Consider the following 19,229-nt stretch of genomic DNA (forward strand, 5'->3'; position numbering starts at 1 on the left):
TTTTATTTAATTTATATTTATTGATTTTTATGATACAATTTATACCTTTTCTGAAATGCAAAGTTAACTAATGAATGCAATCATTTTAAAAGGTGCGGCCCTCCGCTAACCTCCGCTCCCACAAAGTGGCCCCCGAGCCAAAACAATTGCCCACCGCTGCTCTAGCTCAACCAAGGTATTACTCACAGCCCTTGATGGTGAAATACACATAGGCAGTTCAGTGAATTCTAGCCCATATCCTTTATTCACAATGGTTAAGACCCATGAGTCAGATGTGATTGACTCCCATTCAAACAGGAAAGGCTTCACCCTGTCCGAAAAGTTCAGGGCTGCGTGTGGGCCAGACTGTCAGAACTGCCTCCCTGTCCCCTGCGGATCTTTCTGCTGGGCAGGAGGCTGAGACGGGCGGGACTTGAAAGGCCTACGCCTCTTGCTTTGTTGCCGCGTAGGGGTGTACCGGCGCCGAGAAGGAGGGTATTGATGGAAGTATGGACGTGGTCGGTATCTTCCATGGTACTGATACGGGTTGTATCTGGTCGAGTACCGTGGCTTGAACACAGACCTGTCCGCTGAGGTCACTCCCAACGACCGAGCCGTCTGCCTAGCCTTCTTCTTTTTTAGCGCCTCATCCGTGGTGCTCGAGAAGAGGGAATCTCCTTCAAACGGCAGATGCTCGATCTTGGCTTTCACCTCCTGCGAGAGAGCCGTCGACCGCAGCCACGAGTGCCTTCTTAGGAGTACCGCTGAGGCCATGCCACGGGCAGCAGTGTCAGCCGCATGGTTCCCCGCATTCATCTGCTGCTTTGATAATTGAACAGCCTCAGTTTGCAGCAGTGACACCACTGCCTTCTTATCCGCAGGCAGGTCAGTGACATAAGACGCCAGCTTCTCCCACAGGGACAGCTGATAGCGAGCCATGATGGTTTGGTAGTTGGCTATACGGAGGGCCAGTGCCGAGGTGGAGTACTGGCGTCTGCCCAGGGCGTCCATCTTCTTTCCCTCTTTATCTGGTGGAACGGAAGAGGAACCTGACCTCCGGTGCTGGACTTCCTCAGCTATCAGGGATGATGGTGGAGGATGTTTAATGAGGGATTGCCATGTGCCTTGTTTGATCTTATACATCTGCTCGATGTGCTTTGATGTGGCCGGCAGATCCGAAGGCACCTTCCAGACCTTCTCCACAATCTCCTCTAAGCCTTCCAACATAGGGAAGCCCACTGTAGCTGGCTTGTCACCATAGATGCGACACAGGAGCTTATCCTTCGTCTTAGGCACCGCCGAGGACACATCGATCTCCAACGCCTTGGCCATACGGGCCATCTGGTCAGCATAGATACGGAGAATTTGTTACTACAATGCTACATAGATACACAAATGAAAAATTTTATACCAAATTCCCAAATGTTCATAAAAACAGATTCAAATCCACCAAAATGTGGTATGTGTGTCTGTTTTCCTGGCTACCAGTTCTGGATCTCAGAGTACCATTTCAATGTCTTTAGCATGAGCGGAATAAGCAACTCCTGTGGTTCATCTCTTTCCATGAAATCCTGAGGAGAGTTACTCCAGTCTAAGTCCATTGAAATCAATGGGCTTACACTGGAGTAACTCTCCTTAGGATTTCACTGATAGCCTACTAAAGCAACAGGAAAGCAAGCGTGTAACTTGATGGGGAAAAAAAGAGCACAAATAGCTTAGAACTGCTCAAGTTAAATTGAAAAAAAGTTGGCTACATACAGCAAGACCCACTGATTTCAACATGAATGACTCACAATTTAGTGAGTGTAGATTCACAGCCTTGGGACTAACGCCAAATAGGAACTGGGAGTTGGGTCTAGAGCTCCCAACAGTTTTTTGCTTTCTAAAGTGCCACTGGACTCCAATCCCATTGTCCCACTGCAGACCAACCAAAAGTACCAGCAGTTGTTAAAACTCAGTTCTCGGGCACACAGGGACCCAATTCGGATCACGAATGCGGCATGAAGAGTGCAGTCCCAACTCAGATTGGGCTCCCACATGCCCGAGAAATGAGCTTGAAAAAACTGCCAGGTGCTCTGTGGGCAGAACTCCCACAACACGTCCAGCTTGGCCCTTTGATTGTAATGCTACATTCCGCACACTTATCCGGAAGTAAACAGAAGATTCCTTCCCTCTGGTTCCAAACTGCATTCTGCCATGTGAAGAGTGCTTTTACTTTGCTCCTCCACACTGTTAGCTTGCACGTTCTACTAACAGTCTGCAAAGGGAGAAACTGCGGAAAAGGAGACAGGCTGAAGTCTTCAGAAGGGCAATGTAATAACACGAGCTTCCCATATTCTCTATCTAAGAAAAATCTTCAGAGCTGCATGAGTACAACTGAGCTACAGTATAACCCCAACACGGAATCTTGGAGCTAACGCAGAACCATGGGCCGTTTGGCTAATGTTGAAGAACAGCTTCTTTGAAACACTTTCTGTGAAATGCTTAAAATCTAAGGGGAGAATCCAAGCTGTGATTCTGGGGGAGCAGAATATGTCCGCACAAGACACCTCGTCTACTGTAAACGAAGGTTTTGCGAGTCCTTTTTTAACCTACTCTGAAAAGCAATTCAAGAAGAAAATGGCTTCCACTGATAACCACAAAGAATACATCATCAGAGAATTATTGTCAGCTCTCTTTGGATCAGGCCCGGTAATAACCTGGATAAAAATGAAGATTACATTGAAATACTCAACAGTATTCCTTTTTCATTTTCATGGAATGTGTAGAATTCCACACACCTCTTCATATCCATATCCTTCCATACTGTTCTGCCATAATGTGCCAGGAATGTTCTCTGCTAGTGTTATGCGGTATTTTTGGGGGGGGGGGGGTGTATACGCACTCAGCAGCTAAGATGCATACTGGCTATAGATATTCTTTGGAAGATAAACTTGGTTGTTAGATGTTCTCATCAATAAAATCAAATCACAAATGTTAAATACAAAGGGAACTCTGCCTAAAGGAGTTTTCCCGGCAAGGAAACAACAATAAATTAACACTGAGGAATGTACTTTTTTGCTCCCATGGTGAAAACATAAGGGCTCAGCAAATGATGAGAACATGAGGGCAGCAAAGATCCCCCCCCCAGGAAAAAATGCAGAAATGTTGAGAAAAATAAATAATTGCTTTCTTATCAAACCAAAGCTTATTTGACAACTTTAAGAACATAAAATGAGTAACCAATAACCTATTTTTAAAATCAAGGATTTAAGATATAGCCACGACATGATAATTATGATAATCTAATCACCATATATAACAGTAAAGTATAAAAGCTTCAGTTTTCTATGAACAAAATTGTTAATATTTCCAATACTTGGAGGAGTGGGCATGATTCCCAAATGACTACACCTTGTGTTACCTTTGCACATGCATCTTCGCTTTGGTCATCTGAGAAATTTTATTTATTTGATTTTATTTATGTCATTTATAGTACGCCTTTCTTACTGAGACTCAAGGTGGATCACACAGTGTGAGATCAGCAAGGACAAGAGCAGGCATTTCCATACACCGTCAAGAACATTTCCATAAACAATGTCATAGGGTAAATGAATACAAGTTTACAGAGACAGAGCATTAGCAAGGATCCAGTACAGGGTTGAAGGTTTGGTGAAAAAGAACCTAATCTATTCTCAGATTGACATTAGACAACATGAAGCACAAGCAGTATATACGAGTACATATTCAAAGCAACAGATAATATGTAAAGCAACATAATGGTGGACCCCATGGTTCCCAACTCATTGGCGAAACATCCAAGACCCCCTCTCTACAATCATTCAGTTTTGCATTGTTTGCAGAAAGCCAAGAGCATGGGAGCTCTCCTGATCTACTCAGGCAGGCTGTTCCATGGGGTAGGGGCCACCACAGAGAAGGCCCGTATACGGGCTGCAGTTGATTTTGCCCATGTGCAGGCTGACACCTGCAAGAGACCCTGTTCGGATGAGTGAAGCTGCTGTGGAGGGACATAGGGAGAGTGGCGGTTCCACAGGTATGTCGGGCCAAGGCCACAGAAAAGACACACTTTGGGGAAAACAAAAGAATACATATTATTTGGACACAGCAGTCTCATCAAGTCACAGGAGGACTAGCAGCCTATTTGGATTCTGGGTTAAACTTTATAACATTATGTATTTATTTTATTTAGAGCGTTGCTATGCCACCTTATAACATTATTTATTTATAGGCACTAATCTGTCTAGAAAAGTGGTATAAAAGCGCAGTTAAAATGATAATTATATTTTATTCAAAACATTTCTATGCCACCATATAACATTATTTATTTCAAACAGCTGTCTGCAGCCTTTCCACCCAACTCAAGGACTCTGTTTAACAGCATATTATCACAACGCATATTATAGCATCTTAACTGACCAAATTGATTAAATCTAAACAATAAATGCATTCTTAAAAACACGTACATGCCTTCATTAAACAAAGGAATTATTCTCTAATGCCGTAGATTGTCTTACCTAGAAATCTTCGCACCACACATTTTGAGTAAAACCTTGTCTTGAAAAGCATTTATTTATCAAAATTTATCAAACAAAAAAAGCCATTTGTGTGTGGGGGGGGGGACACAAGTGCCTCAACCAAGCAGGATTGAGCCCATGTAGTATTTTAAAGTGTTATTTAATTTATGTCACTTATGGTCTGCCTTTCTCACTCCTTGCACCCTCCATATATCTCTGGCCAGTTTCTTCATACCCTCCATGCATCTGAGGAAGAGAGCTGTGGTTCTCGAAAGCACACTTCAGCTCCCTTTTCCTCCACTGAATCCTGCAAGGTAGGCTAGCCTGAGAGCACGTGACTGTCTAGTGGCAGAGTGAGGATTTAAACCGGGTCGACCAGGCCCTATTCCGACGTCGTACACACTACACCAGGCTTTGGATCTACACCAGGCTGGCTCCGCCTTAAATTTGGCAGGGGGGGGCTTATAATTTCTACAGCACGGCCAACTCCACCTGCAGAGGCAGCAGCGCCGAAGAAGCCAGAGAGCGCGCGCGCATCCAACCCAGGAGGAAGCGCGCGACAGCACCTCGTCGGCGCACGCGCACGTAAACCTCCCCCCAAGCCGAGGCGCGGGAGGAGTGCTCGAGAGCCCTTCCTTGGCGCAGGCGCACTGCGCTCCCCACGGGGCCGGCCTTTGCAGGCAGCCTTTAAAGAAAAAAAAACCCTCAAGAGGCTTCCACCCAACGCCTCCCCCCCGTTTCCCCCTCCTCCTCCTCCTCCACACTCCTGTCATTTGAAAGCCTCGGCTTAGGTAGGTACCATGGGGGGGGGGGGGGAGGAAGTGCGCGCCTGCGCAGTGGCAGCCGGGCGGCGCGCGAGGCAGCCCGAGCCTTTCCCCCTCACCCGTTCAGGCAGGTCCTTTCCTCCGCCTCTCCCTCTCCCCGCCATCGTTGGGACCTGAGCCGGGCTCGTCGGACGGGCGGCAGCGGCTGAGGTAAGAGGAGCGCGGCCGCCGCTGTCACCGCCGCGGGGAATCCGCCTCTCGACGACGCGCCCGACCTCCCTGCTCCCTCCCTCCGGCCGGCCGGCGGGTCCCTGCGGAGCGTCAGGACGTTACGGCAGCGGCGGCGAGACGGCGGCGCTCGGCCGCCTCTCCTCCCCCTTCCCCCCCTCGCTCGCGCCTCGGCCCCTCCTCCCCCGCAGCCCGCGCGCGCCGTCGGGAGCGTGCCACGCTCCCCCCTCCCTCCCGCGCGCTGAAGGGGGGTGTCGCGCGCCCGGCCTCGCGCCGACGTTCCGCGCCGGAGGCTGCCTCGCCCCGATGCGGTGGCCAACCTCCAGGGGGTGGCTGGAGAGCCCTCGGAACGTTGTGACGTAGTGGTTAAGCGGCTGGGCTGCGAGTCATCACTCTGCTGGTTCGAATCCCGCCGCTGCCAGGAGCTCAGCCTTGGGGAAGCCTCTCGGCCCCAGCTGTATTGTGGGGATTATAACAACACTGACTGCTGTAGCATAGGGGTTAAGTGGTTGGCTTGTAAGTCTGCTGGTTCGATTCCCACTCGTGCCGTGAGCTCAGTAGGTGGCCTTGCGTCAGCCACTCCTCCCAGCTCCCCAGCTGTAATAACACTAACTGCTGTAGCATAGTGTTAAGTGGTTGGGTTGCAAACCACTCTGCTGCTTCAACTCCCACTTACTGCCACGAGCTCAGGAGTGGATGAGCCACTCCGCTCAGCCCAGCTGCATTGTGGGGACGATAATAGCTCTGACTGTGTTCACCTCTAAGTGGGGCACTAATTTATCTAGAAGAGCTGTTGTAACATAGTGGTTAAGTGGTTGGACTGTGAATTGGCAGTCTGCTGGTTCAAATCCTGCTACTGCCATGAGTTCAACAGGTGGCCTTGGGTAAGCCACTCGTTTCAGCCCCAGCTGCATTGTGGAGAGAATAACAACACTGACTGCTGTAGCATAGTGGTTAACAGGTTGGGTTGCAAATCAGCACTTTGCCTGTTCTACTCCCACTATTGCCATGAGCTCAACCAGTGGCGTTGGGTAAGTCACTCCTCTCAGCCCAACTCCCCAGCTGCATTGTGTGTAATAACATTGACTTTGTATTGTCGAAGGCTTTCACGGCCGGAGAACGATGGTTGTTGGGGGTTTTCCGGGCTGTATTGCCGTGGTCTTGGCATTGTAGTTCCTGACGTTTCGCCAGCAGCTGTGGCTGGCATCTTCAGAGGTGTAGCACCAAAAGACAGAGATCTTTGACACTGAGAGATCTCTGTCTTTTGGTGCTACACCTCTGAAGATGCCAGCCACAGCTGCTGGCGAAACGTCAGGAACTACAATGCCAAGACCACGGCAATACAGCCCGGAAAACCCCCAACAACCAACATTGACTTTGTTCACTGCTCTGAGTGGGGATCTAATCTGTCTAGAAGAGCTGCTGTCGCATAGTGGTTAAGTGGTTGGGCTGCAAATCAGCACTCTGCTAGTTTGGCTTCCACTACTGTTATGAGCTCAGCAGGTGCACTTGGGTAAGCCACTCCCCTCAGCCTCAGCTCCCGAGCTGTGTTGTGAGGATAACAACACCAACCTTGTTCAGCATTCTGAACTAGAATTCTGTCTAGAAGAGCGGTATATAAGTACATATATTATATAAGTGCATATATTATAAAGGAGCTGCAGTAACATAGTGGTTGGGCTGCAAATAACAACACTGACCTTGTTGTTGTTGTTAACTGATCTCCAGACTACAGAGGTCAATTCCCCTGGAGAAAATGGCTGCTTTTGGAAGGTGGACTCTGTGGTACTATACCCCATTTCAGGAGGGGTCCCTCCCCCAGGCTTCCCACCCTGTAAATTTCCAGGAATTTTTTCCATTTGGAGCTGGCAAGCCTGGTGGTCAATGATGCTGCAGCCGTTCCCTCCCCAACAGAGTTGCCAACTTCCAGGCAGTGGCTGGAGAGCTCCCAGAATTACAGCTGTTCTCCAGTATCTAAAGAAGGGAGCTCTTGCTCTCGAAAGCCCATTCCCCCCAAATCTCCAGGAATTTCCCAACCCAGAGCTGGCAACCCTAGGCCCTCATCCCACCCACATAAATCTGCAGGTGCCTTTGGCTTTGGCTCTCCATCCCCCAGTTTGGTTATTCATTCCTTCGTAAGCGTGCTCTCTCCACCACCCTTGCTCCCTGTTAAAGCTTCGTTTTTCCCAGTTGCTTTTGCATACGATGAAAAATGCCTCCTTCCACTTTGGGGGCGGGGGGCATTCAGCTACCTTGCATTTGTGTGTGTACGTGTGGGGGGTGGGTGGGAGGTTTGCACAAGGGAATTTAAAGTTCCTGTGGCTTTGCACTATATAAAGTCTTCCCCTTGGAGCACAGGCAAGGACAGCGGAGCCTTGTGGCATTCGAACCGACTAACTGGTTTATTAGGATGTAGGCTTTTGTAAGCCACAGACTACCGAGTCAGCTGCCGCTGTGTCGTCATGACAGCTTGCGCTCTCGTGACTGTGTAGGTTTGCCTGCAGGGTACTAAGACTGTGTGCGAGCATCTGTGGGGCAGGGCTGTACCTCCGGCAGAGCACCTGCTTTGTGAGCAGGAGGACTCGGGCTCATTCGCTGGCATCTCCAGCTAAAAGGCTCGAGCAGTAGGTGAGAGGCCTGAGACCTTGGAGAGCCGCTGCCAGTTTGAGCAAACAAGACTTTGTATTGCCGAAGGCTTTCACGGCCGGAGAACGATGGTGGTTGTGGGTTTTCCGGGCTGTATCGCCGTGGTCTTGGCATTGCAGTTCCCGACGTTTCGCCAGCAGCTGTGACTGGCATCTTCAGAGGTGTAGCACAGTATCGTATTCCAGGACACTAAAATACTGGACAACACTTCCAACTGCTTCGTCAGATTGCACAGGGAAGCCATTGAAATTCATAAGCATAAGCACAATTTCAACAGGAAAGAAGAGACCTTAAGAATGAATAGAGCATGGTCTCCAGTCCTGAAAAACACCAGGCTAACAAAATACTCTATACCCAACAATAGCCCTGCAGAGAAGATTAGCATATCAAGCGCCAATCCATATTCAAAAGAACCTCCTCGGGATACAGTGAAGCGTCCCTACATTAACATTCCACACCCTGGGAAACTCTTACAGGATGACTCAGCCCAACCCCACCTTCCTGAGTAGATATAAATGACCTGCCAACATCTTTTCCACACTGTGACACTGAGAGATCTCTGTCTTTTGGTGCTACACCTCTGAAGATGCCAGCCACAGCTGCTGGCGAAACATCAGGAACTACAATGCCAAGACCACGGCAATACAGCCCGGAAAACCCACAACAACCAAACAAGACTTTGCTAGAGAGTTTAATGGGACTGCTCGAGAATGAAGTGATCGATATTGTTTCCCTTCCCTCTTGGAGCTGTGTTTATTTTTTAATTTATTTTATACCCCGCCTTTCTCTCCCGTGGGGACCCAAAGTGGTTTACATCATTCTCCTTGCCTCTGTTTTATCACAACAACCCTGTGAGGTAGGTTAGGTTATATGTTTGTGTACGGAGTGGGGGGGGGGTTTAACCCAGGGGGAGCATGCCAAAACTGGATCTTCTACCTGCAGTCTCAAGTGGTGCAGTCTGTTCTGCCTCTCTACTGCCCCATCATCCTCTCCGGTGTGTGAACTGGACCGTAATGGTGCATGTGGCAACCTTTTTCTCCAGCCTCTTTCTGTGTTTTTTCTTCAGCCTAAATTAGGGTGTGTGGGGGTGAGACAGGATAGGAGGCCGACTCTTCTGGGCCTTTACAGGCGTTCTTGAGGCCTTTGGTTTCCCAAGCCCTGTAGAGACAAAATGATGAACGAAGACTGTGCTGCAATTTGTTATAATGGTGGCCAAAGAGTCTCTTCCCAGTTCAAGCAGTGGCGATGACTCGAGATTTTACTATGGAAGGTGGGATATACCCTGTCCCGATTTTAGCGACGGGAAAGTGGAGAAGCTGCAACCTGACTCCGCTGCTTCATTGCCGTGTCGCTTGCAAAGCCAGCGTGCCTTCTTCCTCTGTTTGCTGTGAAATCGCTGCTGGCACCGTTCTTTTCGGCCGGCAGCCTTTGAGAGCGCGGGGAATCTGCAGTTCTTCTAGAAGCTGCATACAGTATCTTCTGCATATTAAACTGACTTGCTGAAACAGAGAGAGGTGCATATCCTCAGAACGTCGCAGCCTTTGAAAAACCACAGATTTGCCCTAGTGGCAAAATTTGACGCTGTTTTTAGCCCGGTGGTAGGATGCATTTTCGCAAGCAGGAGGTCGTAGATTCAGTCCTCGGCAAATTAAAGGATCTTCATGAGCAGGACGAGGGAAGATCTCCGGACACCCTGTAGAACCACTGGATTTGAAGCAGGCAGCGCTAGGTGAAATGGACCCACAGTCTGACTTGCTTTAAGGCAATTTCATATTTATTCAGCGTGGTTTTTTTCACCTGACAAGGCTTCTTGTCGCTTGCTTTTCATCCTCCCCCTGCATTGTCACGTTTCAGCTCTAATCAGCAGCATTGTACCTTTGTATCCTGACTCCTTCCACAGCCTGACTAGGATATAAAGGCTCAGGGATCGCCACTCCTCCCTGTATCTGAAGAAGGGAGCTCTGACTCTCAGAAGCTTATACCCTGTATATCTTACTAGTCTCAGTGTTGTCACTGGATTCAAATCCTGCTGTGTATTGTCAAGGACTCCCTATCAGGTATTTTCCAGCTGTGTGCAACTTACAAATTTGAGGGTTGCTAGGTGGGTAGCCATGTTGGTCTGCAGTAGATTTGAGTCCAGAGGCACCTTAGATACCCACAAGATTCTCAGAGTGTAAGCTTTTGAGAATCAGGACTCCCTGGCATTTGAACAGCTCCCCAGTGTCTGAAGAAGGGAGCTCTGTCTCTCAAAAGCTTATACTCCGAAAATCTTGTTGGTCTCTAAGGTGCCTCTGGACTCAGATCCTGCTGTTCAGATTTGAAGGTGACAACTGAAGAATAAGAATGCTTCCCAAATATAGTTTGGCATCCCTCATCCTCTTGGAAAGAGGTGGGAGTAAAGTCCGTAGGTGATTCCCAGCTTGCTTTTTCAGGTGTCCCTTTGCCGTCAGAGGGAGATGTCAAGGGAGCTCCTGAAAAGGCAAATCGGTAAGCATCGGTTTATTTATGAAAAGGACACGAAGGGCCATTTTTTTCACATACTATCCAGCCTACAAGCTCTGCCTCTCAAATCTTGTTCTCTGTATCTCACCTACAGAGGTGAGGTGGGTGGTGACTAGAGAGACAGGACATTTTCTGTGGTGGCATCTTGCCACTGGGACGCCCTCCTCGTTGAGTCTCACCTGGCACGTACTTTACTTTCTTTTAGGTGCCAGATACATCTTTTTACCCAGACTTTTAATGTGGGGATTTTATCTTATCACCTTCTTAACGGTCTGCTTCCGTTTTATGGATAGTTTTCGTGCTACTTACGACCAATGGCTTGTGTTTTAATATTGTGGTTTTTAATTGTAAGCCACCTTGAGCAGAAGACAGCATAGAAATATTCTGAATGAATTAATCAGTTTCCTTTAATGGTATGGCTTTATTGGCTATAGCCTTAAGTCTAACCACACTGTTAAAAAAACCGAAAACCTTGGAGGGCCATCCTAATTATAAATGTTTTTTAATTTTTATTTTATGCTGAGTTACTAACAGATAAGAAGCCAAAGATCTGGTAATATATGGATCATTATCACGTAGAAGAAAAGAGAACCTTTGATCATTACTCATAAATTCATCCTTCTCTAGCAGCAAAGTTATCCATTTCTCTCTATCTTTATTAAATAGAGGACATTCAAGGGCACACAATACAAACCTAAGAACATTTTCCTGGGAGTAAGCGGTATTGAATAGACATGAGTAGGATTCTGAGTAGACCTGTTTAGGATTGCTGTCTAGGTGAGCTATCTTCCTCATGTTGCAAAAGCACCAAAAAAAGAATTCCTGCAAATTGACTTTTTAATTCGGGGGACGGTACAGCATTTAATCTAGCAGCCAGAAAAATATTACAATATCTAGAAGTAGTCAGAAATTTTAAATACACTGGGAGGGCTACTGAAGATTCTAGTCCATAACAGGAAAGAGAGCACACCTTTCTAGTTTGCAGATTCGTACTTCTAAAATCAGACTGTAATATCTGCATTTTAATCTATGCCAACATTACTTTGCAGTTCTCCTTCAATGATAAATAAAGAAGTAAAACCTATCTGTTCTAATCTTGAAGGAAGCCTGGATCTACAATTGAAAAGGATATGATTCTAAAGAAGAAATTGCAAACTCTTGTTGGATAGCTATACCCAGTACACATTTAGGGTATACTTACCTTGCAGGAGGGTCACCGTGATCACGAATAAGTTAATAAATTAGGGGGGGGGGGTCTTAGAGTGAAGTTGTCTGCAGTTACTTCAGTCTAGGCCCACTTCAGTAAGACTGAAGTAGCTTGCTCTGTGAGAAGAGGACAACATACTCTGTATTTGCCCTGCCTTCCCCTTTTCTGGTTCACACACTGGCTTTGCAGCTCCATGCTTTCCATTGATGCAAGCTTTTTCTTTTTTGCCTTCTGCTCCCTTTCTGCCTGCCACCCCATTATCTCTGCCCCTTTCCCTTCAGCTGCCAGAGTTGTCTGTTTCTCTTTGCATGCCAGAAATTTCTTACTGGCCGCTGGAAATTCTGTTTAAGAAGACTCTTGCTCTGCAATGAATGTGTTTGATGGTTAATTATCTGGCTTTTCCACTTGCACGCTTTAGGTGGCTGGTAAGATCAACGCAGCACAAAGCCATGACAACAGAGCAAAATCGAATCTGGCAGATGGAAGGATAGCCATGGGAAAGAGCATACTGATTTTGGCTCCTTTTTGTGCTTGACACTGTCCCGTGGCGGTGGCAGCAGGGTGGACGGAGGCTGGGCAACCCTTGCTGTTGTGAAATCAACTGTGCAGAAACTGACAGTTCATCTTATAAGCAAAAATAAGAGTTCCCACTTCCTGGTCCTTGCGATGTTCAGATGCTGGAAATGGCATCCGCTATAGCAGGGTAACTTTTTGAATCTTTGTTTCGAAATAGGACCAAGGTTCCAGAAGAGGGCCTTCCCCACTGTGGCTTTCTGACACCCTCTCCTTTCTAACGATGGCAACCCCAGATGTGAGTGTTCACATGGAGGAGGTGGTGGTGGTGACAACTCCAGACAACGTGGTGGATGGCAGTGGTGTGGAAGAAGTGAAAACAGTGCTTGTCACCACCAATCTGTCCCAGCACAGGTAAGGATGAACACTTCTGAGTTCTCCTCTCCCAAAGCCTTTCATCAACCCATTGTTGTTATTTTTCCTTTATTTATTTAGCGTATTTATAATCCGCCTTTCTCACTGAGACTCGAGGCAGATTACAGAGCAAAGAAAAAGAGAGAGAAAAATGTAATCAAAGAACACAAGACATTCAACGACAGTGCAATAGGGCTAAGAATGCTAAATCCAAAGAGAATGTAAACGAGAACTGCAAATTGCCTAAGGTGAAGGTGTGAGCAATGCAAAATGTGGGATTACAAGCTATGAAACAAGTGCAGTAAAAGCCAAACGATACCTATAATAATAGATAATAACAAGAATCCTTGCCGTGGAATACAGAACTGTTCCCATACTAAGGTATCTGGACTGCTCTTAATATAGTTCTAATTTGGGGCTGTGGCTAGCCAAACCTGAATCCAGACCTGGAGCAGTTTTTTTTCCTGTTCCAGGATCCCTGAAGTCAGTGGCTGAATCCTGAATGCAGCTAGCAGAAGGTATTAATCCATTGCACAGGCCCCAGCCAGAGGGTCAGCATCCTGGTATGTAGACCAGGCTTTAATTCAGAGGCTCCGTACTACCTGCCAGTGATAAGCGCCCCTGTTGCGCCGGAGTTCCTTTCTCCACTTGAACAGGAGAGCTTTGAAGCCTCGAGCAAGCGCAGTCCCAGATTGCTAGCGAGGCTTCTTAACAACTCCAGGAAGTTCCTGATTCAGCTTCCGCCCCGACAGAGCATAATTTGATTTGACTTGCATTTCTGGCCGCAGTCCTACCACACTGTTACAGAATCTGTCAAGTGTTAAGAAAAGCAATTTTGAGAGTCCAAGTAGGACACGGGTGGTTGTTTTCATTCCTTTCCTGTCTGCTTGATGAATCCTCCGGGGATAAACTTCTGAGCAGAGCTGCAGCCCACAGTTTTGTCATGGAAACCACCCGTGCCGGCAGCTTTTTTGACGGTGGGGCTTAGGTGGATCTGTCTTAATAACGGCCTTCTTGGAAAAGCAGATCTTCCGTGCTGCATTGGACAGAGGAGACTGGTACAGAGTGCTGAAGCAGAGATGGGGGAAAGCACATCCATCTAACTGCGTTCCATTTCACTTCTGCTTTATATTTTTTTCCTCCTTTCCATTTTATTTATTTACTTCCACCCCAATGGGGACCCCGAAGCAGCTTCACACCGTTCTCCGTTTTATCCTTATGACAGACAACTCTGTGAGGTCGGTTAGGTTGAGTAGTATGACCAGCACAAGGTCGCTCGCCTAGCTTCCATGGCAGGGTGGAGGATTTGAACCTGGGTCCCCCAGATCCTAATACGACACTCTTACTGCTACATCCCAAGTATCCACAGGAAAGAAAGAAATACCAGGGTGAACTGGAACTTCAGCAATATGTACAATTGGGTCCCACCCAACCCCAACCATTTGAGACCGGATAAACTTTCCATGAAAAATAAAATGGAAAATTAAGCATTACATAGAACAGGGGTGGGCAAATTGCGGCCCACATGCGGCCCGCTACAGAGTTTTTTGTGGCCCGCCAAGACAGTCAGAAAAACCTGCGTTGAATCAAGATTTGCAGCTATAGATGATATGAAATTAGCACAATAAATAAATTGAATAAAACTACCACTATTTTATTTAATTTATATTTATTGATTTTTATGATACAATTTATACCTTTTCTGAAACGCAAAGTTAACTAATGAATGCAATCGTTTTAAAAGGTGCGGCCCTCCGCTAACCTCCGCTCCCACCAAGTGGCCCCCGAGCCAGAACAATTGCCCACCCCTGACATAGAAGATACCAAGATAAAAAAGGACTTGATTAAACCACTCGCAGAATTTGAAAAACTTCTAAAAGGAAGCTCTGATAAACAACAAGGCTTAATTTCAAAATCTTACCATATATTGTTGGACTCAAAACAGAAAAATAAAGTGCTATCCTGCCCAAAAATATGGCAGAAAGAATGTAATTTTGACCCTTCTGATGACAACTGGAATAAAATGTGGAAAAATCATAACTTTACATCGAAAGTCATTAACGTTAAAATGCAAACGTTTAAATTATATACTCTGGTATTTGACACCTGTCAAATTGAATCATATAAACCATGTTAACCAACATGGTTATATAAACCAACAAAGTGGAGAATTGGGCACCTTTGTCCGCTGTTGGTGGAATTGTAAATATATTAAATAGTTTTGGGATAAAATAATTACTAAAATAGAATTGGTAACCAACTGTGTAGCACCGAGGACTTTAGAAGTAATTATACTAAATTTTTGGAGTGACTCAGACATCCCTAAACTTAAAAGAAATGTAGTTTTTTCATTAACAGCTATTGCTAAAGCAGTAATAGCTTCTAAATGGAAACATAGATGCCCTCCCACTGTGTCTGAATGGCATGCTCGCATGTGGGACTATTTCATAATGGATAAGATCACAGATCAACTTTCCCAGCATGAAAATCCTCAGTATAAATCCCAATTGTCAGAACAATGGTTTCCAACATTGGATTGTTTATTGAACAGAAATGTGGAAATTAATGATAAAGTGAAAGAATTGTATTATTCTTTAGCATATTTGTAAAGCTAAGCTCCTTACCTTAGCTTTTTGACTAATTCATTGGAGCAACAATTGGATATCATTCTTTTTCTATCATATGATATGTATTTTGAGATAGTTCGTGTCTACTGTTCTTGTTATGGTTTGTTATTGTTCATACATTTTTTTTGAAAAAATTAATAAAATATAATTTTTTAAAAAAGGAAAAGACTAATGGAAGATATGAAATGAGATCTTCTGTTGGGACGACAGCTATCTGTGCAACTGCCAAGTCACTTTTGCCAAAGTAAACGCGAGGCTTACATTGGTGGATGGGTTATCTGTTCACAGCAGAAGGCCTTGCTGTTACTCAGCTGCATCCGCGTAGTGGACTTGCCCTCTTGGCTGGCTTAACAGTGCTCGCTAAGAAAGCTTGAAGATCCCATATAGCATTAGTCTCTGTCTATAGAGCCAGAGGAGTTAGCCATGTGTTAGTCTGTAGTAGCAAAATAGTAAAGAGTCCAGTACCACCTTTAAGACTAACCAACTTTACTGTAGCATAAGCTTTCGAGAACCATGGTTCTCTCCATCAGATGCATCTGACGAAGAGAGCTGTGGTTCTCGAAAGCTTATGCTACAATAAAGTTGGTTCGCCTTAAAGGTGCTACTGGACTCTTTATTAACCTCTGTAACATCCTTACCTGTGGAAAGCACCACACACATTTTTATAACTTGTTAATGGTCCGGTGCATCTCTTAAAGGCATGTTTGAAAACCAGCTTCTGGGGGTTTAGCCAACAAATGTATGCGAGAACAGAATCTTCTAAAATCTGGAGTATGTTATGTCTATGTAATACATTTTTTATTTTCTATTTTTTTAATTTAAATTTTTATTCTGCTTTTCTGCCCTTTTAAGGCTGCTAACAAATTAACAGTGAAATCCTAAGCAGAGTTTCTCCAGTCTAAGCTAATTGATTTCAGTGGGCTTAGACTGGAGTGACTCTGTTTAGGATTCCACTGTAAGACATACATATTCTACATATTTCACATTTTAAAACCAACCACCAATGCAACCACACATCACTCAGCTCTGGAAATAAATGATAATTGACATGTTGCCTGGATTCGTTAGACCCCGTAGAGATTATTTTGAGCGTACGTTTTGAGGGAAGACCTGTGGCTTGTCCAGGTTCTCTTTCATACCTGTTTTGCCTTGGGTCTCTCTGACTGGCCAGCCATGGCATCTTCACCGTCTATTACTTGAGAATTCGTTCTGAGTAAAGAGAAATAGCTATTGAGTGATAGACAGAAATGGACTTGTTTCTTACGAACTCAATAGGAAGCTGTACCTGTAATCCAGGGTTTAGAATCTGAGCATGCTAAGCTGCCTTATATTAGGTTAGGTCCTTGATCTGTCAAGGTTCGTCTTGTCTACTCTGGTAGGCAGCAGCTCTCCAGGGTCTCAGGGTCACTGATCCTTTTAAAAAAACTGGAAATTCTGGAGATTGAATCCTGGACCCCCTGCATTCAAAGCAAGTACTATACTGAGCCACGGCCCCTCCTCATTTTGATGCTCAAAAACCTGTTGTGCGTGTGCACAAGTTTTTATTTTGTCTCATTCCAGTGTGAGTGTGAGACAACAGGTCACAGCAACTACTGGGCTTTGCTTGGAGACAGAGATGTGCTAAATTAAGAAGCACCTTCTGAATACGGGGAACCATCCCCAGATCCTCGAAAATTAGCAGCAGCTGCCCACCCATTTTCAACACTTTTTAAATCGCAACAGTGAGGACTAGAAAACTGCTCTTTGTAAAGAAGGAAGAAGGCAGATTCTCAGAATTTCGCATCTCAGAATTTCACACTGTGCCCTTCCCTCAGTATGCTTTGGCAAGTGTAGGTGTTGTGTTTGCTGCACTGAGAACAGCTGGGACTTTGTGAGCGGGGCAGCTGCTTTGTGCCGGAGGTGGGCGGAGGGGTGAGTCCTACATTTCGGATTTTACAGGGCTGCGGAAAGGTTCTCCCACATGGGGCTTACTCTAAAATAAACAGCTTCTAAGTTATTTTTGGCTTTTCCTTTCCCCCTCTCTTACCAGCAGCGATCTGAACGAAGACACCTTAGAGTCGGAAAATGCAGCCGCTGCAGCGGCTGCTGCTTTTACAGCTTCCACCCATCTGAAAGAAGCCCTTTTAGGTAGGTGACGTGAACGGCACCAGCTTGCCTCATTCGTATTCTAGTCAAGCTGCCTCATTAAGTAGTGTTTCTCAGAGACAGGATCAGAGAGCTCCACGCTAATAATTTGACAGCCCAGCAGTGAACACCTGGAGCAGACATGAGTGAGGTTGCATCACCGCTTCATTGGTGGCAGCTACAGAAATGTCATCTGTTGTAAGAAGCGAGGTTGGGAATGCAGGATATAAGATGACTAGAGCACGCGATGGGGTTTAGTGTTAAACTCTGCAGAAGGGCTTAGTATTCATACAGTACCGATACTGCTGCTGGCCACCATTCACTAAAACGGCATCACTGAAATAAACAGTGGGCCGCTACTCTAAGGCTTGCTCAAGAGATGTTCCAGGACAATCGTGCCTGTTGCTATTATCCGGTCAATGGGCTGGATGTCTGATACCGCACAAGCAGCGTCATGTTTTCAGTTGCGCATGCTGAGATTTAGGTTGCAAGCTCCTTAAAGCAGGGACCTTTTTTATGCTTGTGTTACTCTGTAGAATGTAGTTCGAGATGTTAGCTAAATAGGCAGTTCTAAAGTGAGCGTGTTTAAACCATTTGTGCCAAGCTGCTTGCCTTTGAATTCAGGGTTGATGTACGACCTGTCTTTGCATCAGAGTCGTATATCTAGTTCCTGATTTCAGAGTTGTCGATTGCCAGACCCAAGAGATTGTCTGGAATGGAATATCTCAAACTTACACAGATCTTTAGATAGCAGCACACTTAAAAACTGTTGACTAAGTGTGTTCGCTCCCGTGTTTGTATTTCAAACAATGTTTGTTTTCAAACAATGCTTACGGCAGTTTTAGATGATGGTTTTAAAATCAAGTTTCGCTGACCCAATATGTATGTATAAGTGGCTCTAAAGAAATTCTGAAGTGTGTTGGGATTTTACATATGACTGGTAAGCTAAACTCCTCTGACGTTATTGTAGTGCGTTCTATCTTCAGTTTTAATTTCTTCTAGCACACTATTATATTTGATTACTATATTGTATTGTTTATTCTTGTAAATTGAATTATCTGTTGTACTCCCTGTAATATGAACATTTAAAGAACAACAATAAAGGAATTTTTAAAACTCAAAAAACAAAAACAAAAAAGAAATTGAATATTTGCTCCACTGTTCATTGTATTGTACCACAAGAGATAAATTTCTGGCAGTAATTCTGCCCAGTTTAAAGCAATATTCAGAGGTAGAGAAAATTTCTATATTGTTACCTGATTTAGATGTGGAGGTATCTTACCAAGTCTCTTTATTCACAGTTGCAGCAAGAACGATATGAGCAAAGGCAGTAGCTTGTGGGGTTTTGGACAGATAATTTGCTATTAAATAGTATTCGGGTTATATTATGTTATAGAGGTAGGCTGATTCTGCACACATTGGATAATGCACGTTGGATAATGCACTTCCGATCCTCTTTATAGAGGAACAAAAAATCCACCTCAAACAATTGATAAAGTGCATTGAAAGTGCGTTATCCAACGTGTGCGGAATCAGCTGTATTAATGTTTTGTAATTTACAGAGTTTATGGACTGTATATTAATTGTATATTTTAAATTGTAAATTTGCTACGGCCATTGGCTCATTGCAGTAAATTTACCTTGTACCTCTGTAGAATGCCATGGTGCACTCATGAACAGCAGAATAATGAGTCTGTTTTATGCAAGTAAT

At 45.3% G+C, this 19,229-nt stretch overlaps 2 protein-coding genes across 5 annotated transcripts in view; one reads left to right on the forward strand and one right to left on the reverse strand.

The window, feature by feature from the left end:
• On the reverse strand, positions 1–5,648 carry LOC129330002 (lamina-associated polypeptide 2, isoforms alpha/zeta-like). Of its 2 annotated transcripts, none has more exons than XM_054979818.1 (2): positions 5,377–5,648; positions 1–1,320 (listed from the first exon to the last, which is right to left on the reverse strand). In XM_054979818.1, exons 1-2 carry the CDS (start codon positions 5,419–5,421, stop codon positions 349–351), a joined length of 1,017 nt encoding a protein of 338 aa, XP_054835793.1. In that variant the 5' UTR covers positions 5,422–5,648; the 3' UTR covers positions 1–348. The 2 variants fall into 2 exon arrangements, with proteins under 2 accessions (XP_054835793.1, XP_054835795.1); XM_054979820.1 differs by lacking the exon at positions 5,377–5,648 and adding an exon at positions 4,494–4,573.
• The window catches only part of GMEB2 (glucocorticoid modulatory element binding protein 2), a 27,088-nt gene continuing 12,665 nt past the window's right edge, over positions 4,807–19,229 (forward strand). The window contains exons 1-3 of one of the 3 annotated variants that reach the window (XM_054979816.1): positions 4,807–5,284; positions 12,574–12,767; positions 17,424–17,521. In XM_054979816.1, the coding sequence (XP_054835791.1) occupies positions 12,637–12,767; positions 17,424–17,521 (229 nt within the window). In that variant the 5' untranslated portion in view covers positions 4,807–5,284; positions 12,574–12,636. Of the gene's footprint in view, positions 5,285–5,378; positions 5,468–12,573; positions 12,768–17,423; positions 17,522–19,229 lie in introns of those variants that run through there. The other 2 variants (XM_054979815.1, XM_054979817.1) reach the window with 2 other exon arrangements.

This window comes from Eublepharis macularius, chromosome 5, assembly GCF_028583425.1.
Source record: "Eublepharis macularius isolate TG4126 chromosome 5, MPM_Emac_v1.0, whole genome shotgun sequence".
NCBI lineage: Eukaryota > Metazoa > Chordata > Lepidosauria > Squamata > Eublepharidae > Eublepharis > Eublepharis macularius.